This window comes from Pipistrellus kuhlii, unplaced genomic scaffold, assembly GCF_014108245.1.
Source record: "Pipistrellus kuhlii isolate mPipKuh1 unplaced genomic scaffold, mPipKuh1.p scaffold_m20_p_33, whole genome shotgun sequence".
Lineage (NCBI taxonomy): Eukaryota > Metazoa > Chordata > Mammalia > Chiroptera > Vespertilionidae > Pipistrellus > Pipistrellus kuhlii.
In genome coordinates this window covers 5,860,596-5,887,115 of record NW_023425533.1, presented here as the reverse complement: position 1 = coordinate 5,887,115, position 26,520 = coordinate 5,860,596, and the positions used below count along the sequence as shown (strand labels likewise).

Here is a 26,520-nt window from a genome sequence, read left to right as displayed (position 1 = left end):
ATTCAGAAGTCAGCTGACATTCTAGTCAGAACTCCTTTGTAGGTAAATTTCTTTCTCCTGTTGCTTTTAAGAGTCTTTCTATGTCTCTAATGTTTGCCATTTTGATTATGATGTGTCTAGACAGGTGTGGGTCTCTTTGGGTTTATATTGATTGGAACTTTCTGTGCCCCCTGTACTAGTATGAATTTTTCCTTCACTAAGTTGGGGAAGTTTTCTATCATTATTTCTTTAAAAAGTTTATCTGTTCCTTGCTCACATTTTCCCCTTCTGCTATTCCTATGAGGCAGATGTTATGTTTCATGTTGTTCCAGAGTTCCCTTAAACCATCTTTCTGCCTTTTCAATACTTTTTTCTATTTGTTGCTCTAATTAATTATTTCTTTCTACCTTGTCTTCCAAATCACTGATTGGATCATATTCTTTATCCAATTTACTTTTAATGCCTTCACTTTCTTGATGTCAGATGTGTTATTCTTCATTTATGTTTGGTTCTGGGTTTCTATTTCCCTTTTCATGCTCCTGTAATTCCCACTGAGTTCCTCGTAATTTGCACAAAGTTTCTTAAGCATATTTATAACCATTACTTTGAACTCTATGTCTGATAAGTTGCTTGTCTCCATTTCATTTAGTTCATTGTCTGGAGAGTTCCCCTTTACTTTCATTTGGGTTTTGTTACTTTGTCTCCCCATTTTACCTCCTGTTTTGTATTTGTTTCTATGTTTTAGCTAGAATTGTTATTCTTCCCAGCCTTTGTGGGGTGGCATTATGTAGGAAGTATGTTGTGGGGTCCAGTAATGCAGTTTCTTTGATATACAGAATTGGACACTTTAAGACTGTCCCTTGGATGCATTATTTTGGCTCTCCCGTTATAACTGAGACTTGATTGTTAATGTCCCTTTCATAGGAGGGATCTCCCCTCTGACTCACTGACAGTGAGGCTTAACCCATAACCTTATCATGTCAGCATTATACAAATGCTGACAGAACAGAAGACACAACAGGAACAAAACAAAAACACAATGATAATCAAGATACATAAAGCAATAATAAAAGGAAAGCATAAAAATAAAAAGAGAGCAAAGAATGAAAATAATACTAAAAGACATGAGACCAAAGATATGGAGGGGTTTTAAAGAAAATTGAGAAAGAAGTATAAGAAAATAATGTCAACAAGGAAGCAAGAAAGAAGCTAAAGGAACTAGTATAGGAAGAAAAACAAATCTATAAGGAAGGCCACTTCATAATATTAAAGGGAGCAATTCAACAAAAGGATATAAATCTGGTAAACATATGGATACGCAATACAGGAGCAACTATATACATTAAAAAAACCACAAAAAACAAAACAACAACAACAAAAAACACTTCTGGAAGATATCAAGGGAGAGATCAAAAGCAACACAGTCATAGTAGGCAACTTTAATACCTCCCTGACACTACTGGATTAATCCTCTAAATGAAAAATCAGCAAAGAAACATCAATCCTAAATGACTCACTAGATCAGATGAACTTAATTGACATAGTCAGAACATTTTACCCAAAAGCTATATAATATACATTCTTAAGTGCACATGGGTCAATTTCAAAGATAGACCTCTATTGGGATACAGGCAGAGTGTATCAAAATTCAAACACATAGAAATCATATCAAGCATTTTCTCAGATCACAATGGCATAAAATTAGAAGTCAACTACAATAAAAACAATGGGGGGGGGAAATGAAACATTTGCAGGCTGAATAGCATGCTATTAAGCAATCATTGTGTTACCAAAGAGATAAAAAGAGAAATAAAAGGCATCATTGCAACAAATGACAATGGAAAGACAACAATACAAAATATATGGGACACAGTGAAAGCAGTCTTGAGAGGGAAGTTCATAGCTCTACAGCCCTACCTGAAAAAAACTAGAAATAAGGGTAATAAATTATTTAACCAAGACATCTCAAAGAATTCGAAAGAAAACAACAAGAAGCGCCCAGAGTAAGCAGAATGAATGAAATAATAAAGATCAGAGTGTAAATAAATGACATAGAGACAAAAACTTACAAAATATCAATAAAACCAAGAGCTGGTTTTTTGAAAGGATAATCCAGCCAGACTCACCAAGAAGCAATGAAACAAAATCAGAAATGAAAGAGGGAAGTAACAACCGATCCCACAGAAATACAAACAATTATGAAAAAAGTACTATGAACAACTGTATTCCAAAAACTGGACAACCTAGATGAAATGAATATATTCTTAGAAAAGTAAAAGCTCCCAAAACTCAATCAGGAAGAATAAATAAATCTGAATAGGCTGATAACAAACGATGAAATTGATGTAGTGATCAAAAACCTTCCAGCAAACAAAAGCTGTTGGGAGCCATCAGAGTTGAGACAAGCAACTCAGTCTTAAGAAAATAGAATTAAGCAGAAGTTATGCGGTGCCCTGAGGGTTTGGCCAGAAGATAAGATTAACCTGCCGCTTAGCATCTTTGCAACTTCCCCTTCCTGATCCTCCCCCATAGATAGCCCAGCCTTGGAATGTTACACCTTGGAATGTTACACTGCCCTGGCAGTTAGCCAATCCTGTGTTGCCAGATACCTTACCACCTTGCCACTCAGTGCCTAAACCAATTGTACACTGCCAAAGACCCCTCTGCATAGGCAATCCTGCCCCCCTTTGTTTCTGCTGTATATATACAGCCATTTCAAAGAATAAAGTTGAGGCTTGATCAGAACCTTGTCTTGCCTCCATTCTTCCGCGTTCCTTGTTTGTTTCATTCTCTTAGGTGGTTCCTGCATACCCCCGTTGTTGCCCCTTGGGCCGGGACAAAAAGCCCTGGTCTGGATGGCTTTACAGGGGAGTTCTACCGAGCATTGAAAGAACTAAAACCTATTTTCCTTAGACTATTCCAAAAAAGTCAAGAGAAAGGCACACTTCCAAGCTCTTTCTATGAAGCCAGCAGTACCCGAATTCCAAAACCAGGTAAAGACACCATAAAGAAAGAGAACTACAAGGCAATATCCTTGATGAACATAGATGCTAAAATCTTCAACAAAATTCTAGCAAATCAGACCCAGCATTACATTAGAAAGATCATACACCATGACCAAGTGGGATTTATTCCGGGGATGCAAAGATGGTACAATATACACAAATCAATATTTGTGATACATCACATAAACTAATTGAGACACACACACACAAAAAAAATAAAACATATCAACAGATGCAGAAAAAGCATTTGGCAAAATGCAACCACCTTTCTTGATAAAAACGCTCAGCAAAATAGGACTAAAGGGATCATACCTCGACATAATAAAGTCTTATATCACAATCCTACAGCCAACATCTTACTCAGTGGGCAAAAACTAAATCAATTTCCCCTAAGAACAGGAACAAGACAGGGATGTCTATACTCACCACTCCTGTTCAACATAGTACTGGAAAGTGCTAGCCAAAGTGATCATATAAGAAGAAATTAAATACATCCAAATTGGAAAAGAACTCAAATTGTCCTTACTAGTATTCACATATGACATGATACTGTACATAAAAAACTCCAAAGACTCAATCAAAAAGCTGCTAGACTTAAGAAATGAATTTGACAATGTAGAAAGATACAAAATTAACACCCAAAAATCTATGGCTTTTTAATTCTAAGTCTAGTGCACAAAATTCCTGAACTGGGGTAGTTCACTATTTTTAACAATCTGTCCCGTGTCCCATGGTATTTTAAATCGGGGTTTTTTTTTAATGCTGCGGGATGCAGGACATCTGGTCACCTTAATCTAGAGTCCACTTCTGCCAGAAGACCTGTGGACCCTCTTCTACATTTGAGGGCTACACTGACCCTTAGGGCTGCGGATTTAGTGGGGCACAGTCTCCCTCTGAGGCTCTAGTCTCTACTGCTTGAATTTCTCCCTCCAGCCTGGATCTGAGATCTTACCTCTCTCCAGGAGATCTCTGACCTTTCCAACCATATATTGCCTCACCAGCTATGTTTATTTTGCCAATTTTGGGTGGATGTTATTCAATTCAGCTGTTACTTCTATCTGCTCTGTGAGAAGGCATAGGGCCTGTCCGAATATTTGGCACTGCTTTGTCTGCCCCTGGACAAACTTTTTAGGTGCTTATGGACTAGGAGGCTGTAGGCTGGAGTTTTTATGCTTGTGGGTTCGCAGATGAGGCAGTTGGTCTCTGGACGTGGTGGTTGTAAGGTCCTGGAAGGTATCTGAGGTGTCCCCAGTTGAAGGTAAAGCTGGGCTTCCAATCACAGTAACTATCCCCTTCAAGATGGTGAGGTCTCTGCAGCAGAACCAGCTGCTCCGGGAGAAATTTCATCAGTAGAAGAGGTGGCCCAGCTATGGAGCCCAGTCCATCAGTCCCCAATAGTCCCATGGGATATAGCTGCACCTCACTCACAAATACAGACCCTCACCACACATCCACGCGTTCTCACTCTCATTTGCTCTTTCACACACTGTCTTGCAGCCTGCCATTCTGTTGGCCACTATCTTGGCTCTCCCAATGTACCAGTTTTTTAACCCACCGAAAGCAGGATGTCTGGTCACCTTACTCTAGATATAAGCCTACAACCATGGGAAACTGCGACCAGTAAGGCAGCCTGAAGTTCTATACAGGCTGCGCAGTGCCAGGGGAAAATTACGCAAGTTGGTGCAGCTCCTTTGTCTTTTTATTTTCTTTTTAACACTTTGCTATTGCTTGTTAAGTCCAGTACATAGGATCTTCCAATTAAAAACACTCACCGAGACTGCAGGGGAAAGTTGTTTTTGTGGAAACTGGGGATCATAATAAGGAGAGATGAGCAAGAAACAAGCTCTAGGTCAGTTCATGTCTCCAACTCAGAATTAAGTGCAGCAGTGAAAGAAGAGTCTAAACACTACACAGAGGGGCCATTTAGTCCCAGAAATTAATACAGAAACACTGCCACCCAGGGGTTGTGTCAGAAATTGACTTGTGTAAATACAACTAAAGGCAGGCAGAGAAACAAAGGAAACTTTAACACTGTGCTGACTACCTGATAGGAAACCGATGCACCAAGCATAAGAGTAGAGGAAATGAGCGAGCTTCACTACTTCACTTTTTAAGTTTTTTTCTTTTACTTAAGAAACTAATTCTTTTTTTCTCAATTGATTTTACTTTTTTAAATTATCATACCAGAGATCTGGTGCACAAATTTGTATACCAGTGGGGTCCCTCGGCCTGGCCTGCAGGTATCAGTGGACCTCTGTGCCACTGCAGCCTGGCCTTCCCAACAGCTCTTCAGGCTCCATCCCACTGTCTGCATTGACCCCACACAGCACAAAGTAGTGCATGAAGCAGCAGGCGGCCAGGGAGGAGCCCAAGCCCAGGCTAGGTGCTGTGCTGCTCCCTCTCATCCTGGCCCCACTGTGCCTGCTGCCACTTGGGTGTGCAGGGGGAGTGTCCACAGGAGAGGCTCATGCTGGCACAGCTGTGTTCACCAGCTATGAGCCTGTTGTCTGGCGCCCATCTATCTGCTGAATGTCTGTCAGCTGTGGGAGTACACTGACCAAAAGGGAGCAGCTCCAGCATTGAACACCTGCCTCCTGGTGGTCAGTGCACATCATAGCTGACCACCAGGTTTTCCAGTCACTTAGGCTTTTCTATATAGAGATTTTTATTTTTAATTATTATTACTACTATTATTATTACTATTGTTTTACCTTTTTGAAAAGTTATATCTTATTGTTTATTTTATTTTATGTTGAGATTAGTACTCTACATTCTATTTTTCTTTTTCTTTTAGCATTATTTTACTCTATCTCAATTTTTCCTTTATGCCAGTATTTCCCAAAGTGTGGTACGTGTACCCCCAAAGGTATGGGAAGAGTTTGGTGGGGGTACGCATTGCACCGGAGTTTGGTGGGGATATGCACTGCGCCATGCTTAGCTGCGCCTAATTCCACGTTCTCATGAGTACGAGGGGTACTCAGCGTTACAAAAATTATAGAAGGGGTACACATATGTCAAAAGTTTGGGAAACACTGCTTTATGCCAACACTCTCTTCCTCACTTTCCCCCTTTTTATTCCTGTTTCTATTACCCTGTTCCTGCTTTAGTTTTTCTTTATCCTTTATTTTTACTCCCCATTATAAATTGATCTTACACATATATCTAATTTCCTCTCCCCTGCTCTAAGTCCAGGCACACTTCTCTCTCCTCTTTCTTCACTAGCCAATTTTTTCATTTTTCTCCTTTTTCTTTATGTCTTATTAATGTTGTTTACTTGATTGTTAGTTTTTTTTTAAATTTTTTTTTCTGTTTTTCCTCTCCTCACTTGTTCTTTTCTTCTACTAATAGCTTAATTAATTCCAATCATCAACTCAGGCCTATTTACTCTCTATTATCCTTTTTTAATAATAGATGAATACATAAATAGATAGATTAAAGAAAGGGAAAATTTTATGTATATATTTTTTCTTTTATATAAATTTTCTTTTATATATTTTAGTATATATATTTCTTTTCTCTTTTTTGCATTTTATTTTTTACTTTTATTCTTATACACTTATTCTCTTTCTACCTCCTCTATACTAAATTGTGGCCATTTCCCCATTCATTAAATTTCTTGACCTTACCTTCTTGAAATAAGCTCTGCCTCCTCAGATTCAGCTGGGTGTTTGTTGTTTGGTTGCTTACATTTTTTGGATTAGTTGTTGTTTATTGTTTGCATTTTTTAGGTTAGCTGTTGTTTTTTGGGGGGCGTTTTTCTCTTCATATTCATATATATTTTCCCCTTCTTTCTTCTTCTCTTTCTTTTCTCTCTTAGATTTTATTTTTCTCATTATCATTTTGCACTCTTTTCTCTCCCCTAATTCTCTTTTCTCTAGTGGTAACCTTTGTTTTGGGTTTTTGGTATCATGAATACAGTTGTATTTGGTGCACTGTGGATTTTGTCTTGTTGTGTTGTATTTTGTGCCTTTAAGTCAATGAAGGAGAGAGAGAGCTATATACCAGATACTCTGAGAGGAGCAAACATGAGGAGACAAAGAAACAGCCCTTATATGAAAGAAAAGGAGGGATCACTGGAAAAGGAAGTAAATGAAATACAGACAAGAAATATGTCAGAGAAAGAATTCAGTGCAAGGATCATAAGTACATTGAAAAGGATGGAAGACAAATTCAACAATATGTGTAAGGACCAAGAGTAAATAAAGAACCAAGAAGAAATGAAAAATGGCATTGCTGCAATAAAGAACACAATAGAAAGCATCAAGAGTAGACTAAAAGAAGCAGAGGCCTGCATCAGTGAGATAGAAGACAAGGTAGGAAAAAACACCCAAGCAGAGCCTAAACTGGAAAAAAAATAACTTTAAAAACAGGAGCAGAGCCTAAAGTAACTTTGAGACAACATGAAATAAAACAACATCCATATAGTAGGGGTACCAGAAGGAGAGGCAACTGAGCAAGGAATAGAAAACCTGTTTAAAGAAATAATGACAGAAAACTTCCTTGATATTGGTAAGAAGAAAAAACTCACAGGAGTCTAAGAAGCCCAAAGAGTGCTAAACATGATGAATCCTAAAAGACCAACAACAAGAAACATTATAATTAAATTGGCAAACACTGACAACAAAATAGGAATCTTAAAGGCTGCCAGAGAGAAACAGGAAGTTATCTACAAGGGATCTCCCATTAGACTATCAAATGATTTCTCAACTGAAACACATCAGGCCCAAATGGAATGGAATGAAATATACAAAATCATGCAAAGCGAGGGTCAGAACCCAAGAATATTGTAAACAGTAATGCTATCAATCAAAGTTGAGGGTGAAATCAGGAGCTTCAGACAAAAAAGGACCAAGGCAGTTTATTACCACCAAATCAGCAATGCAAGAAATGTTAAATGGACTGCTGTGAAAAAGAGAGAGGAAGGGAAGAAGGAACATAGGCAAAAAGAATAAAAATGGTGGCAAACAACTTCTTATCATTAATATCATTAAATGTAAATGGATTAAATGCCACAATCAAAGAGTCTTAGGGTATCTGAATGGATAAGAAAACATGACCTATATATCTGCTATCTACAGGAGACCCATCTCTGAACAAAGGACTCCCAGAGACTAATGATGAATGGATGTAAAAAGCTTTCCCAGGGCAAATGGAAATAAAAAAAGCTGGGGAATTAATACTTGTATCTGACAAATTAGACAGATACAAGAAATAAGGAAGGCCACTTCATAATACTAAAGGGAGCAATTAAACAAGAAGATATAACTCTGATAAACATACCATATATGCACACAATACAGGAGCACCAAAATACATTTAAAAAACACACACACACAAAACTTCTGGTGGTTATCAAGGCAGAAATTGACAGCAATACAGTCATAATGTAAAAACTCCATTAACACCAATGGATGAATCCTCTAAAAAAATCAGCAAAGAAACATCAATCCTAAATGACTCACTAGATTAGATGGACTTAATTGACATCTTCAGAACATTGCACCCAAAGCCACAGAATATACATTCTTCTGAAGTGCACATGGGTCATTTCAAAGACAGACCAATATTGGGACACAGGCAAAGACTCTTCAAATTCAAGAAGATGGAAATTATATCAAGCATCTTCTCAGATCACAAATGCATAAAAGTATTAATCAACTACAATGAAAAAATCAAACACGTGGAGGCTAAATAGCATGCTATTAAACATTCATTGGGTTACCAAAGATATAAAAGAAGAAATAAAAACCATTATGGCAACAAATGACAATGAAAACACAACAATCCAAAATCTATGGGATTGAAATGAAAGCAGTCCTGACAGGGAAGGTCATAGCCCTACAAGCCTACCTCAGAAAACAAGAAACAATGTTATTAAATTATCTAACTCTATAACTAAAAGAGTTAGAAAGAGAACAACAAGAAACGCCCTAAGTAGAATGAAGGATATAATAAAGATCAAAGTGGAAAGAAATGACATAGAGATAAAAAAACAACAACAACAACAAACACACACACACACACAGACACACATAGACACACACACACACACACAATACAAAAACAACAACAACAACAAAAACAAAACAAGTTGGTTATTTGAAAGGATAAACAAGACTGATGAACCTTTAGTCAGGCTCACCAAGAAGCAAAGAGAGGGGACCCAAATAAAAAAAATTAGAAATGAAAGAGGTGAAGTAACAACTGATCCAATAGAAATACAAACGATTATAAAAAAATACTATGAACAACTCTATTCCAACATAATGGACAACCTAGACAAAATAGATGTATTCTTAGAAAAGTAAAAGCTTCAAAAACTCAATCAGGAAGACTAAAAAAAAACCTGAATAGGCTGATAACAAACAATGAAATTGAAGCAGTGATAAAAAAAAAAAAAAAAAAAAAAAAAAAAAAAAAAAAAAAAAAAAAAAAAAAAAAAAACTTCCAGCAAACAAAAGCTCTGATCTGTATGACTTTAGAGGGGAATTCTACCAAGCATTCAAAGAAGAACTAAAACCTACCCTTCTCAGACTATTCCAAAAAATTCAAGAGGAAGACACACTTCCAAGCTATTTCTATGAATGCAGCACTACCCTAATTCCAAAACCAGAAAAAGACACCACAAAAAAGAGAACTACAGGCCAATATCTTTGATGAATACAGATGCTAACGTCCTCAACAAAATTGTAGCACATCAGATCCAGCATTACATTAGAAAGGTCATAACCATGACAAAGGGGGATTTATTCTGGGGACTCAAGGATGGTACAATATCCACAAATCAATAAATGTGATACATCAAACAACTGAGAGACAAAAATCACATAATTATATCAATCAATGCAGAAAAAGTATTTGACAAAATCCAACATCCTTTCTTGATAAAAACTCTCAGAAAAGTGGGAATAGAAGGATCATACCTCAACATAATAAAAGCCTTATATGAAAATCCTACTCAGTGGGCAAAAACTAAACATATTTCCCCTGAGAATGGGAATAAGCTAGGGATGCCCACTTCCAACACTCCTGTTTGATATAGTATTGGAAGTGCTAGCCATAGCAATCAGACCAGAAGAAGAAATTAAAGGCATCCACATTGGAAAAGAAGTAAAACTGTCCTTATTTGCAGATGACATGATACTGTGTATAGAAACCCCAAAGACTCGATCAAAAAATTACTACTCCCAATAAATTAAATTGGCAATATAGCAGGAGACAAAATTAACACCAATAAATCTATGGCCTTTTTATACATCAATAATGAACTCACAGAAAGAGAAACCAAAGATATAATCCTATTTACTATTGCACCAAAAAAATTAAGATACCTAGGAATAAACTTCACTAAGGATGTAAAAAACCTGTATTCAGAAAAGTACAGGACATTGAAAAAAGAGATAGAGGAAGACAAACAAATGGAAGAACATACCACATTCATGGATTGGTAGAATCAACATCATTAAAATGTCCATCCTGTCCAAAACAATTTATAGATTCAACGAAATCCCTATTTAAATACCAATGACATACTTCAAATATCGAGAACAAACTCTCCAAAAATTAATCTGGGATAAAAAAATAAATAAATAAAAAGTCCCCAAATAGCTACAGCAATCCTGAGAAAGAACAAAGTTGGAGGGATGACAATACCAGATATTAAGGTATACTACCAAGCCACAGGTCTCAAAACTGGTACTGGCATAAGAACAGACATACAGGCCAATGGAACAGAACAGAGAACCCAGAAATAGACCCAAACCATTGTGGTCAAATAATATTTGACAAAGGAGGCAAGAGCATACAATAGAGTTAAAACAGTTTCTTCAATAAATGGTGCTGGGGAAATCAGGTCAGGTACATGCAAAAAAAAAAAAATGAAACAAGATCACTAACTTACAACATACACAAAAAAACAAACTTAAATGGCTAAAGGGCTTGAATATAAGATGAGAAACTAAAAATCCTACAAGACTCCATAGGCAGCATAATAACAGACATATGTCATACCAATATCTTTACCAACACAGCTTCTAGGGCAGTGGAAACCAAATAAAAAATAAACAAATAGGACTACATTAAAATAAAAAGCTTCTGCACAGCAAAATAAAGTATCAACAAAATAACAAGAAAGCCCACTGCATGGGAAAACCTATTTGCCAATGATATTTCAGATAAGGGTTTAATCTCCAACATTTACAGAGAACTCACACAACTTAACAAAGGGAAGATAAATGATCCAATAAGAAAATGGGCAAAGGATCTAAATATTCACTTTTTGAAAGAGGACATACAGAAGGCCGAGAGACATATGAAAACATGCTCAAAGTCCCTAATCATCGGGGATATATATTAATAAATCAAAACAACAATAATGTACCATCTCACACCTGCCAGGAAGGCTATCATCAACAAATCAACAAATGACAAGTGCTTGAGCGGATGTGGAGAAAAAAGAATCCTTGTTCACTGCTGGTGCGAATGCAGATTGGGGCAGCCTCTGTGGAAGACAGTATGGATTTTCCTCAAAAAGTTAAAAATTGAATTTCCATTTGACCCAGTAATCCCAATTCTAGATGTATATCCCAAGAATCCAGAAACATCAGTCAGAAATGATGTATGCACCCCTATGTTCATAGCAGCACAATTTACAATATCTGAGATTTGGAAACAACCTAAGTGTCCTTCAGAAGATGAGTGGATTATAAATCTGTGGTACATCTACACAATGGAATACTACACTGCTGTAAAAAAGAAGGAATTCTTACCATTTGAAACAGCATGGATGGAACTGGAGAGCAGTATGCTAAGTGAAATAAGCTAGTCAGAGAAAGATAAATTTCACATGATCTTATTTGTATGTGAGCTATAGTGATCAGCATAATTTGATGAACAAGAATAGATCCAGAGACAAATGGCAGGGGAGGTGGCTTTAGAGATCAACCAAAGGACTTGTATGCTTGCATATTAGCATAACCAATGGACACTGACACTGAGGTGGTGGGGGCTTGCCCAGGTCGGAATGGCTTTAGGGGAGGGGGTGGTGAAGCAGGGAAAAAGGAGATATATGTAAAACTTTAGAGAAGAAATACATTTTAAAAAATGAAATAGAAAAATGCTAAAAAAATATTAATAGAAAGGGGAGCTCTAAATTTTTTAATTTCCTGGAAATAATAATTTTGGTTTTAATCATCTCCATCAATGTCATTTAAAAATTACCATAGTAGATTCTTAGGATCAAAAAGAATATGTGCAGAAAAAACCTATGCAGAATCAAAAACAGATAAACTCATGTAATCCTATAACCTGGACAGAATATATTTTAAACATTCTTTATATTGCTAATTTTTTATTCCTTAGGCAAATAGTTTGAGAGCTGTTAAATTTTCCTTTCATAAGATGCTAAATAATGTCATCTGTTATTCCCAGTTTTTAAACTGAATACTTAGTGCATTGGCTACATATGCCATTACTATTTTAAAAAGGAAGTGATAAAAATAAAACCCCTTGATTGTGTTCTTGATGTTAGGAGAAAACTATTTTGACTTTCCGTATTAAGTATAGTGGAAACTGTAGATTTTTCACACATGACCTTTATCAGTAAAGAAAATTTTTTTCAAGTGCTAGTTTTCTGAGATTTTACATCATGAATAAATTTTGAAGTTTGTCTAAAACAAAACAAAACAAAAACAACTGTGGTACATCTACACAATGGAATGCTATGCTGCTTTAAAAAAGAAAGAACTTCACCATTTACAACAGCATGGATGGACCTGGAGAACATTATGCTAAGCGAAATAAGGCAGTTAGAGAAAAATAAATATCACATGATCTCACTCATACGTGGAATATAATGATCAATATAAACTGATGAACAAAAATAGATTCAGAGACAAGGGAGTGGGGAGGGGGGTGTTAGAGATCTACCAAAGGACCTGTATGCATGCATATTAGCATAACCAATGGACACAAACACTGGGGCCGTGGAGGCTTGCCCTCTGAGTTGATTATGGCCAGGGGCGGCTCAATTGGGGAAATAGGTCGATATGGAATACTTTAAACAATAACAAAACAAAAAAAGAAAAAAAACAGAAACCAAATGAAATAGTGTTAATGAATTTAAAACAGTTATAATGGGTATATCTCTCTCTATAAAACCTTAATATGCAAATAGACTGAATGGCAAAACAATTGAACAACCAATCAACCAGTTGCTATTATGTGCGCTGACCTTGAGGGAGTGTGCATGGAACATGGCAGGCATTGGTAGCAGGCAGCAGAATGTGGAACATGGAGGGTGACGGCTGCAATGGGATGTTGGAGCAAGTGATGGGGGGTGCCAGACCAAGGTGAGGTGCTGGTTGCTGTCATCAAGGTGACCTTCAAGTAGTTACTGAACATTCTTTGCTACAGTGTACTGCAGTCCTACATGGCACTCACACCTGCTGCCAGTGCCCGAGCCGCCACTTGCCCACCACAGCCTCGGGATCCACAGTTCCGTTCAAGGTGCACCGGGCCCCTAGTCCTATATAATAAAACCCTAATATGCAAATCGACCAAATGGCAGAATGACTGGTCACTATGATACACATTGACCACTAGGGAATAGACGCTCAATGTAGAAGCTGTCCCCTGGTGGTCAGTGCACTTCCACAGGGGGCATGCCGCTCAGCCAGAAGCTGGTCTCATGGCTGAAGAGCACATCGATGGTGTTGGGAGCCTCTCTAGACCTCGAGACAGCACTAAGGAACTCCTGAGGGGTCCCGGATGCAAGAGGGCACAGTCCAGGCTGTGTCTGCTCCCCCCCCCCCCCCCCCAGTGCACAAATGCCATTCACCCAGCCTCTAGTTAAGATATAAATAGGCAAGGTAAAAGGGAGAAAAATAAAAATAAAATAAAATGATAAAAAAATAATAATGAGATACAAAAAGAATAGAATCAAAGAAAAGAGAAAATAGAGATATGTAAGAAAAAAGAGAATACAGAAAAAAGGGGGTGATACAAAGAAACAACAAAAAAACAAAAATAGCCACTCACATACTCACACATTCACACACAAAAACCACACACACTCATACAGTGAACAACCTTTGGATCCATTATCTGTGGAGTTTGCTGGATTTTGCTGTGATGTTGTTGAGTCTGGTCCCTTGGTATGTCTATCCTAGGCCTCCTGAAAGTTTATCCGGTGCAGGCCAGTGTGAATCATTGTCCCTTTCTGGCCCTGGGCAACCTGATTGAGGTCGGTAGGTTGAAGCCCTTACTAGCCAGTGGGCCCCTTAGCACAGAGGCTGGGTTTGCCTCGAGTCTAATGCCTTTTTTGTCTCTGTTCTGAGCTATTCTCCCTTCCGTTATGAAGCTGGGTTCTTTGAAGGTATGCTGGTCTTACCCATGTTGGATTGATCAGATTCATGTTGGGGGTGGTGCCAGTAGGAGGGTTACCAGGCCCTTCCTCTCCTTCTAATGCCTCAGCTCTGTCTATTTTGCTGGCACCTCCTCTCTGTCACCTGCAGATGCACACATTTCCTGCCCCTGCGTGTTGCTCCTTGCCTCAGGCCACTGCAGTTTGGATCAGAAGCAGTTGGTGGGAAAGAGGACACTTCCCTTGCATTTTATGTGGGAAGGCCCGATCCTCCTTCCAGGTCCCACTATCCAGTCACCTTTCTGCTCACCAGCATGAGTTCCTCCCATAAATAAAAGATCTCCCTGAATCAATGCTGGGTGTGTCCTTTAGACCCCTCCAGTATACCTTGGCTCTAAGCTCCACCGTATGGCATTTCCCACCAGTCAGGAAGAGCTCCCCAGGCTGCACTTTGGCAGGTGCTAGTGCCACTCTATTCAGACTTCAGCCCCATTCTTCCACTGCTGCACCCACCCCACAGTCTCCACAGCCAGAGCCCTCTGGACCACCTCTCTCAGTCCCAGGCCCTCTAATTTTACTCACAGATCTGCAATCTCTTCAGTTTCCTCAGGTCCTCAGTTCTAGTAGGTCCAAGGCAGGGGAGACAACATCCACCTCCCTGGCCTTCAGTGTAGCTCCTTTCCCCTAGCCCTGGTGGTGGTGCGGAGCAGCTGTGCTCTAGGGTGGTGGTGGCAGCACTGTGGCAATGGGTGAGTGCACAGCAGGGATAACAGTCCTGTAGAGTCAGTGGCAGTCACCTGGTGGTCACACAGGGTCCAGGCTGGGCCCATTTCAGACGAACAGGGTCAGTCTGGGTGTGTGCCAGGTGTGCAGAGATCCTGCTGTGTCTGTTGCAGGTGCTCAACCCAGGTGGTGTATGCAGCAGGCACACGGGGTCCGGGTTGTATCCTAGGTGGACACTCAGGATCAAGGGTCAGTGTGTGTGGTTTGGTCCCAGGCTTCAGGGAGTCTGGGTGGTGGCAAGGCTAGGCCCCTAGCTGCTGCTACTCCCCACAGCCTCCTCTCAAAGAGGACCTCATAAATTTTTCAAGTTGGCCTGGTTTCTAAGCTGGAGCTATGGCCGGGAGTGGCTACTGAGGTAGCAGTGGTTCCTTGGCAGAGAGCCTGAATCTCCCACCTCCAAGACAACTATATGCACCATCAGACTATTACAAACACACACATGCGCACACACACATTCTCTCTCTCTCTCTCTCTCTCTCTCTCTCTCTCACACACACACATGCATGTCTGCACACTCATAGTTTACACTGCTACACTCACTCCATAGTCCCGCACTTACTCATACTCTCACCTTCACTCCAGTCCTGCCATCCCCCATGTTGGAATCCCTTGGTTTTGTCTTTAATCCAGATAAATGAAGGAATAGCTCAAAATCATTATAAAAGAATCTGACAAGGATTTAGTATTAGTTTTAAACAATCCATGTGCTTCTGTGGATATTCCCATACTATGACAGTTGTATTCTCTTTGCTTTCAAAACAAGATAGGATTAAAAGGCCCATATTTTGTTATCTATCCTACCATCAGTAAGGCTATTACTGCCTGGTACCTTTTATTTTTGGAAATATTGCTACTCAATCACTTAATAAGAGAGAAAATATGAAATTAATTTCTAGATCATTTTATAATGAAATTTGGCTATAAACATCGAGTTAAATGGCCAAGTAGAGAGGATGTAGGCCTCAAATCATGAGGCCTCACAGTGGAGAACTAATGGCCCACCAAATCAGCTTTCTATACTTTTGGTAGTTGGGATAGAGAAAATAGCAGATCTTAAATGCAAATTAACTTTGTTAGATCTGATCGAATAATTGAATCAATGTCCTTTCCCCTGGGAACTGACCTGTAGGCCACTTCACAGTGAACATTCCACTTGCTTAGACCACATTCTACTTGCTAAGACCATTAGCTCTACCCTCCAGATTTTTTCAGAGTCCAGTCCTGCACAGAGAATTCTCTGCCCAGAAAAAGCCTGCCTAGAGTCCTTTAAAACCCTCTGACTCCCCATCTTTGGGAGCTGGCACTATTTGGGGGTTCAGGTCAATAATTTCATAATTCTTTACCCCCTTTGGCCTCACGCGTTCCTCCTTTGGTGACCTTAACAAAATTTTATTACAGTGTTTTAAACAACACTGAACTAATCATGCAAACTATAATAGATTACTTCGAGGAGCTACAAGAATTCAACTGGAGATAAAAGAATTTAGAACATGAGAAATTGATTTTTTTTTTTAATAAAAAGGAAATGGAACCTGTGGTGGTCTGGTATTTTTGCCAGTTTCTGAAATTCCTATTTTCAGAGACAAACTCTGACAAGTGAAAGGAGAATTAGGGAAATATTCTCAAATAGATAAGGCTTAAAAGATGATCTTCAAAGGTACCTGGTAATCCTTGAGGTCCTGGTAGTCCTGATAGACCTTTAAATCCAGGCTGGCCTGGGATCCCTGGTGGACCAGCATCTCCTTTGATTATAATGCTCTGTCCTGAAGGACCAGGTAATCCAGGGGGACCTAAAAGTCAAAACACACAACTTTAAAGGTAGGGAAAGAAAGGTCAGATGGAATAGATGCCAATGTGTCCTAAGGTCAGAATAATAACTGGTGTGAAAAAAGCAATTTACATGTATGGCAATGTTGCCATATTAAACAGATATATTTGGGAAAACTATCACTGTATACCAAGAAGATGGACAAAAACCATAATTTTATTAGGGTCAATGGAAAAATTAGGCATATTGTCTCTATTTTCAAGCTTTGAAGTGAGACTCAATTACTAAAAAGTCTAATTCATTTAAAATCTGGGAACATTGGTGTTAGGGGAACACAATTCTCTTTACTGACAAGTCCATTTTAATTCTAATATCATTTGCAGTTCCTTTTTGTTGTAATTCCAAGAGACCCACTGAACCAATAGAAAAATTTAGAGATGCCTTATTTCACAGTTTATAGGCGTCCTCTATAATTCTCAGCAAAAAACAAACCAAAACAAAACAAAACCCACATATCCAATTTCAATATTAAAACATACCTATGTGATTTGCTTTGTGATCTGTTCAATTGAATATGAGAAATTTTGTGTAATAGGTAATAAAAAACCTAAGTGAAGCATTTTTACTGTTCCTGCCTAAATCTTAAACATAAAAAGGTCTACTCTCAATATTGTATTAATAAAATAGAGAGCTTGAGAGAATACTAAATAGAGGGAGATCCTATCTATTTCCTCTCAGTTGTTGGGGTCTGAGACTCTGAAAGTTTGTTTGGTAGAAGAAATGCAAACTTTCAGATTCTTCAATGCATTTAAGTCCTGGTAGCCAAAACCAGTTTGGCTCAATGGATAGAGCATCTGAAAGGTCCCAGGTTCGATTCCGGTCAAGGGCATGTACCTTGTTTGCGGGCACATCCCCAGTAGGGGGTGTGCAAGAGGCAGCTGATCGATGATTCTCTCTCATCGATGTTTCTAACTCTCTATCCTTCTCCCTTTCTCTCTGTAAAAAATCAATAAAATATATTTTTTAAAAAGTTAAGTCCTGGTATAACTAGCTATGAGAATATGTCTTGCCAAAACCGTTTTGGCTCAGTGGATAGAGCATTGGTCTGTGGACTGAAAGGTTCCAGGTTCGATTCTGGTCAAGGGCATATACATTGATTGTGGGCATATACATTAGTGTGCAGGAGTCAGATGGTCGATGTTTCTCTCTCATCAATGTTTCTAGCTCTCTATCCTTATCCCTTCCTCTCTGTAAAAAACACACACACAAAAAAAACCAATTATATATATATAAAGCATATGTCTTACCTGGGGGGCCAATAAGTCCTGGATCCCCCTCAGGGCCAGCTGAACCAGGTACTCCATTGGGTCCTTTCATGCCTGCAAGGAAGGTACACACAATTGCACAACAAAGCACCAGGGCCACAGTCTTTACCCAACCAAGTCATAAAGTGGGTATCTTGTCCTATACATGTTTAATGTAAAAGGGGAACCTTAAAACATCTCTTCAAGTACCTGGAAATCCTGGAACACCAGGGAGACCAGGATCTCCTTTCATTCCATTGAGACCTGGCCGGCCAGGATTACCCTGAATAAATAGAATAATTAATTTTAGAGAAACAATGGGGAGCTAGTGAGGATATAGGTGGTATTGCAGAATTATTTATAGCACTAGATATAGAGTCAAACTTCCAAAATACAAATCCCAATTTTGCCTCTTATTTGCTGTGTGACCTTTAGTGGGCTATTTAACATTTTTTATTCATAGTTTTCTCACTTATAAAGAAAATAATATGTACTTTATGAGGTTTCTGTAAGGACCAAATGTGATAGTTACTACTAAGTATTTTGTGCAAAAATGATGACATTTGAAAGACTTAGCAAAAAATATAGTAGGGCCTATTAATTAATTGGGTTTGAGGGACAAGAAAACTGGGGAGGAGAAGAATTGAAATAACACTAGAGTGAACCTAAAGGAAAAATAAGTAATAGATAATAAAGCCATTATTAGTAGAAATAAAAGAGGCAAGCCTGGAACATTGTAGTATACTAAAATGTAAGAAAATGGTTAAAAAAAAGGAGGGGCATGTATGTCAGAAAGACACAGGATCCAGCTTGCAGGGGTTCCCAAACCTAAGAGAATTTGAGCATCATAATAAAAAATGCTAGTTTAAAAGTTGTAAATAATTAAAAAAATAATTTATGAGCCCATACTGATAATAAATACACAAAATTGAAGAAATCAAAGTCTTTCTTATAGTAGTGCTGACTACTATATATATATATATATATATATATATATATATATATATATATATAGTGCTAAGGATTGGGATATCATAATTTGTCAATGTCACACCATTGACTGGTTAAAGCAAAAAGCATAAATAGATATAAAATCTAAGGGGAGATTTGAAGAGGAGCAGTGTACTTGCATGATCTTAATGTGTGCCTTCTTGTCATTTTGCTTACTAGTCATAATGGAGAAAATTGTAACAATATATTGGAGAAACCAGATAACAACTTGATGAGGTGATTAAAATTAAGATCAACAATGAGGATCAAATGAACATCTTTAGCCTCCATATCTGAGAAGTACACAAAATAAGTCATGTAGTATTCCAGCTGGGGATGCAAAACCTGAATAAACAGCAAACAAAAGAAGGAAAATCCTACTTTTTAAAAAATGCGAAGGGGCTATATTTCTCCAAAAATGTCAACATGAGGAAAAAATTAGGTTTAGAAATTATTTGAGATTAAAATATATGAGAGTTAAATGTAATGCATTGTTTTGTCTGGATTCTATATTAGAGGGTAAAATACTATAAAGGGCATTACTTCATCACTTGACACATGGAATATGTAATGTACAATAGAAATATGAGTATTGTGTGGATATTTAATTTCCTAAAGTTGATAACTATATTGAGGTTATAGTAAAATTCTTTAATCTTAAAAATGTTATGCAGTGAAGTACTTAGTGGTAAAGGGTCATGATAGATACAACTTATTCTCAACATATAACATACATAGAGAAAGCAAATGGGGAAAAACATTAACAGTTGGTTCATGGGAGGTTTTTCACCATTCTTGCATTCTATAAGTTTAACATTATTTCCAAATAAAAAATTAGGGATATAAGAACTAATTTTCACAGAAGAAAATGAATAAAACTTGACAATCCTAGATTTATAAAATATTGGTATCAGGCAGTATTGAATCTAACATAATGACATGTAAACTGGAAGTACATGGTAAATGAATGAGGTAAGAAGTGAATAGAGAGTGAACTAAGAATGAATAAAGGGATAACTAAAATTTTAAGTCTAGGTGTAGAGGAAAATAATGATGCCATCAGAAAAATAGCTTAGTTGTTGGAAAGCTTTAAAAGTTGCTTCTTCAGATCCCCCTGTTATATAAAGAAGCCCCATAATTAAAAGACAGAGCCCAGACTGCATTGGCTGCCAAATCTGACAACAATACTCCTAAATGAATTGAAGCTTTGAGGATCCATAAAAAAGCAAGTGACTCTTTGGATCATTCAAACCAAGGTGGAAAATGAATGAGTACAGATGTGGAAATACGCTATTACTCTCTTTTTGTAGGTGATGAGAGAAACCCAAAGTATGTATCTACCTTTCCAATAGACACAAAGCAGAAGTATGCAGTGGAGCAAAAATTTGACCCTAAAACCATCTAATTTCAAAGTCTAAAATATCCCAACTCACCATAATTACTTCCCTCTGAGTGCAATCCTCTACATGCAATGCTCCAATATATATGTCTCCTTCTATAAATTTGCTTTCACTGAAATTAAGGTTACTTAAATCTAAGTACTATACATACTAAAAACTCTAGGTAAAGAATATTTTGAAGAACCATTTATTAGGTGGCAAAATCCCTTTAGTTGGAAGAAGATAGAAAGCATGTATTTTTCTTTGTTTGCAATTCACCATTGAACTATGTGTACACACTTGGCCAGTAAATTATAATTAAAACAATGCAACTTAGAATTATCACTGCAACCACTTACATCCCTTTCTCATCAAATATCTACTCTTACTTCATACCTGGAGTCCTGGTGGTCCTTGATCTCCTTTCAAACCAGGCAAACCAGGTTGCCCAGGTTGACCTGGGTTTCCTCTCTCTCCTTTAATACCCCCATTTCCAGGGAGACCCCGGGGACCTTCTGGACCTGGTAGACCTTGATAATGCACAACAAAGATCACATGTCAGCATAGCATAAAAAATTAGGCTTTTTAAATATCAGCCATCTAAATCCTATTAGTTTGCAGAATAAAACTCAGACTATATTAAAATATGTAGGCTTATACTGACTCTAAAGTAAATTGGGCTGGGCTATTTGTCTTATTAACACTGCAGACAGTTTTAATTTTAATTTTATTATATATTAAACACAGTATGCTCATATCTAAAGAAAGAACTCAGAACATTATAATAAAATTACTTCTGTAATTCTTGTTTGATTTAAGTAAAAGGAAACAGACACCACATGGGGGCACTGTTCTCAAATTGAAACATGCATCAGAATCTCTAGGAAGGATTGTTAAAACAGATTCCTGGGAACACCCCAAAAGTTTTGGATTCTGTAAGGCTGGAGAGGAGCCCAAGAATTTGAGAATTTGCATTCTAGCAAGTTCCCTGTACAAAAACAAGTGTGTTGTTGGTTCTTCTGAACCACTTTTTCAGAATCACTGCCATAGGGCAAATAGAGATTCAAGTTACCTGTTTCAATGTGGTTAAAATCAAATTGCTTTACTCATAGGCAATTACTTTTATTCAACTTTTATTACTATGCAATTAAGATAGTTATTTAAGCATACTATTCAATTTCATTTTAGTGACAAGCTTAATACATGGGAATATTTTAAAGTGTCAGAAATTAATTGTCAATATAGTACCTTTCAATTTAACAATGTTTTCATATTTTTTACATTTTAAATGTTTTTAAAGAAAAATAAAGAATGCTGTATATATCTTATGAATAAAAATTAATTAAAAATGAAATTTTGCTAAACTTCTTTATGTTTTAACTTTTCTTTCTAAATAAAGCAACAAAGGAGATGTTATCAATAGACACATTTTTCATCACAGAATGGGAAATAGCTGTTATTTGCTTGCAGAGTGCTAAGCAGTGGCTGAGACTGAGATTAAGTAGTAAGATATGTAGGAAATATCATGTACATGCTTACATTTGGACAAAGCGTTATCTTTCTTACTGAGGTAAAATTGGTATACAATATTATGTTTCAGGTGTACAACATTGTAATTCAACATATGTATGCAATACTAAGTGATAAACAACATAAATCTAGTTGCCATCTTTTAAAAAGGGTTATTTTTTTATTGGAAATAAAATTTGGACCTTACTTCCCTTTCCTATACTCTTAAGACCCAGAATCAATGGCTACACTCTCACAAAGCAGCATGGCATCTAGATTTAAAATGCTGGACTTTGAAGCTAACTGCTGGGTTTGAATCCCAGCTCCATTAATCATTATCTGTTGACCTTAGTGAGTTTATTAATCTTCTTGGCCATAATTTTCTTTAAAATGGAAATCATTTGATATATGTGTATCACATCTTCTTTATGGATGAACCTTAAAAAAATATTATGCTAAGCGAAGTAAGTTAGTCAGAAAAATCTAAGAAGCATTGATTTCATTCATATCCTATTGAATAAAGATGGCTATGCAAATTGACTGTCGTTTCACGACAAAGATGGTGGTGCCCACAGCCAATAAGGAGGGAATATGCAAATTGACATGACAAAGATGGCGGCTGGGCCAGGATGCTTGCAATGACACTGGCATTCCACCTCACCCAGGCCACTCTGGGCCTCTGGGTAGCGAGGGAAGGTAGAAGGCAGCTCTGGGCCAGAGCAAAGGTGTAAGGCAACTCTGGGCCTGAGTGAAGGCGGAAGGCGGCTGCCAGAGTGAAGGCCTGGGGCCTAGGTACTGGCAACCAGGGTAAGGAAGGCTTATTCTTGCATAAATCTTCATGTATCAGGCCTCTAGTGTGTGATATAAAACTGAAACTCATACATACAGACAATAGTATGGTGGTTACCAGAGGGAAGGGAATGGAAGGTGTAAAGGGTAAAGGGGGCCAAATATATGGTTACAGAAGATGATTTGATTTTGGGTGGTGAGCACACAATATAATATAGAGATCATATATCATAGAAATGTACACTTGAGACCTATATATTCTTATTAATCAATGTCACCTTAATAAACTTAATTTAAAAAAGTGGAAATTCTTACTTTAAAGTAGGATCAGCATACTTTATTATGATGTTCCAAGGAGTAAATAAGATAATATGTATAAATTACTTAACACAGTGCCTGGCGCAGAGTAAGAACTATGTAAGAGTTTTAAAATTATTATTATTACTAGAGGCCCAGTGCATAAAAATTCATGCACTGGAGGGGGGGCGGTCCCTCAGCTCAGCCTGCCCCCTCTCACAGTCCGGGAGCCCTCACGGGCAGGAGGTGACCCAGAGATCAGGGGAAGGTGATTGCCCTCATCACACCTCTGCTGATGCCACTGATGGCAGCACAAGCTTTGGCTAGCCCTGGTTGCCTGAGCCTCAGACGGCCCTGGGTAGTTGGGAAGCCACCATCCAAGGCTTGCCTGCACCTTGGGCCAGCCCTGGGCAGCTGGGGGGCCAAGGGAACTGGGGGAATCTGGAGGCAGGCCTGCGGAGCAGCCGGACTTGCCTGGGGGCAGACCTGGCTATGCCGCACATCTGCCACCCCAGCAGGGTTGAGGAGACTGGGTGCCACCATCTTGTGTCTGTGGACACCGTCATCTTTTAGGACATGGCAGTAAATTAGCATATCCCCTCCTTATTGGCTATCTGCGCCTCCATTTTTGTGAGGGCATGACAGTCAATTATCATATTCACTCTTTATTACATAGGATTACTATAATTATATCTTTAAAAAATGAGCTCATTTTAAATCATTCAGCTATTTCTATGTGACTTCACACTATAATATTATCTGGTACATGAGATAGAAAAAAGGTCCACAACAATATAATAATTGCTTTATCTTTTAACATTTTAAGTCATATAGTCACCTTAGCTAGGCAATCAGACAGAGACACTCAGAAATTCCCTTCCCAATCTTAAAGAAAGGGTTGGAGTACTTTACACTTAAACAAACAAAAACAACCACTGAGTCCAAACTCCCTATATAGGACTTTCTAAGCAAAATTATTTTCATTCATAATATATAGTTTAGTCTAGAAATCAGGTATCAAATTAGTTTATCAAGAGAAAAATAAACAATTTTCAAATTAGCCTAACAACGACAAGGTAAGATTAAGATAGGGGAAAAAATGAGTCTTTTATTACCTTCTCCCCCAGTCCTAATGTCATTTCAAACTTGACAATAAACAAGTCACATTGCCTTCATCAAAATGTTAAATACCAGAACAGGTAGTATTTGAGCATAACAACAATCTTCAATGACTTCTGAATTACAGCAAACAAAAGTGAATTTTTCTTATCATACATACAAAGCATTAAAAAAAAGGAATTGACCAGTGAAGAGGCTAACCTTGAAAACCTGGGAAGGTCAGAGTTCACCAAAGCCCAAAGATCGATGTTAGCAGTATCAGACATCACACAGTACAAAATAAGATTGAGTTAGAAGTGGTTCACATTATAGCACAAGTTAAACAATAATCCTCTGTGCCAGCATTTATTATTCCCACAGAATATTCACCATACAAACAGAGTCATACTGAAGTATAGAGAGCCAGGCATTTTCAAATAGAGATTATTCAAGGAAATAAGCTGCTAGTTTTTATTAATCTCCAAAATGGAAAATTCTACGAAAACATCATGTTAACACTGCTACTGTGGCTTTCCAAAAGTTAGCACTTCAAAGCATTAGAGTTGGAAAAATAGTAACCTTTCACTGATAGATTTTCATTCCTTTCACAAAGAGATACTTTTGGATAAATGTTTATCTTAGTTTCTGCAATTTTGGTAAAAACACAAGGTACAAATTTCTTGATATATTCAGATTGCCACAAGGAGATAGAATTAAAGGCCTCACTAGACTAAAATACCAAGATCATAGACAACTAAATATATGGATGAAAAGACTAGTATGCAATGGCCATTACCAGCTATACTGTGACTTTTTTTGCAAATCATTCAATGAGGCACATTCTGATCTTTTTTCATAATTCACCAAGAGGCTTTCTTCTTTGCATTTTTACTTGTTATACGTTACTCAAAGAGAAAAAGCCAATATATATTTGTTCACTATTGAACTTGAAAATAAAGAGTCAAAATTTTTTTAAAGAAGTGAAGATCATCAGTGAAGGGATACTTTAAAATATGCTGTCATGCACTATCCCACTCAAAACTATAGAAAAATATCATATTTCCTTTACTATTATTCAATGTACATATTAAATCAAGCTATTAACTATTAAAAGAAGAATCATTATATAAAAAAAATAAAAAGACAACATATAGGGAAATTCTTGGTTAATATTAATTGACTTGAACACAATTTACTTTTCTTACAAGTCCTGCTATGATTATAGACACTGAAGTAAGCAGAGAAAATAAATGGTGCTAGAGCACTGAATCCTAGGAATTAGAAGACATGGGACTTATTCTTGGCTCTGCTACTTAAATTATGGGATTTGGAGCAATTAAATTTCTGTAAGTTGTGTTTTCATTCACATAATGGAAATAGTGAGATCTGACCTAACCTCCTTTGCAGAGTTGTTTTAAAGATTCAATTTTTTAACATACTGACCTGATATATGCCATGTGCAAAGTGCTACAGGGAACACAAGGATTAGCCAGACCCAAACTCTACCCTCTAGGCTTATAGTAAAAGTACATTATATGATATAAATGGTAGCATGTCATATAAATATAAAATGTTACCATTACTTCCTAAAAATAAAACTTTTAAAGCAATTTATAATTTGAAATTCAGAAGGCTAAAAACCAGATTTTGTTTAAATGGTTTCTACACCATACACAGCAAGACACGTTTTGAGCAGTCTGGCTAAACAATTAGAATACCTACCTAAGATAATTCATAGTTTCAGTAAAGGCATTTTATACATGTGTTCAGTATAGAAGAACCATTAATAAAAACTCTGAGAAAAATAAATCATTGAAATATATTGTATTTTGGTCTGAGTAAGTATCAAGGGAAACTTCAGATCATATCATAGCAAAACTTCTAAGATGTTAATATATAAAAGGTAACATTTTAATGAGTTGTATGCCAAATCAATTTTCTTCATGAGGTTCTCAATCCATTATTTCTCAATGATCTAACAAAGTTAAACTGAAAAATAAAGCAAAAATTAAAAAAAATGAAGTCCTGTAATAAGTAAGAAAAACTGATGGATTGGTAAATTTTAAATCTAGCCTCCATTTAAAGTTGCATTATTCAACTGTTGTAAAGAGATCATTGCAGATACCAGATTACAATAACTATGTAATTTGTAGTACATCTGGTAAATAAGTTTTAAAGTAATGAGGTTGCTTTTTGTTTTCTTTGAAATATTCTATTGCTTCACAAGAAAGCAATTTTCTTCTAGCTGATAGTAAAG

At 37.3% G+C, this 26,520-nt stretch overlaps 1 protein-coding gene across 3 annotated transcripts in view; it reads right to left on the bottom strand.

The window, feature by feature from the left end:
* COL4A5 (collagen type IV alpha 5 chain) overlaps positions 1-26,520 on the bottom strand; it is a 358,160-nt gene that overhangs the window by 31,312 nt on the left and 300,328 nt on the right. For 2 of the 3 annotated variants that reach the window (XM_036460732.2, XM_036460733.2), the window contains 5 exons: positions 24,486-24,494; positions 20,967-21,100; positions 18,412-18,484; positions 18,205-18,276; positions 16,791-16,919 (listed from right to left, as the gene is read on the bottom strand). In XM_036460732.2, the coding sequence (XP_036316625.1) occupies positions 16,791-16,919; positions 18,205-18,276; positions 18,412-18,484; positions 20,967-21,100; positions 24,486-24,494 (417 nt within the window). The remainder of the gene's footprint in view (positions 1-16,790; positions 16,920-18,204; positions 18,277-18,411; positions 18,485-20,966; positions 21,101-24,485; positions 24,495-26,520) is intronic. The other variant, XM_036460734.2, reaches the window with a different exon arrangement.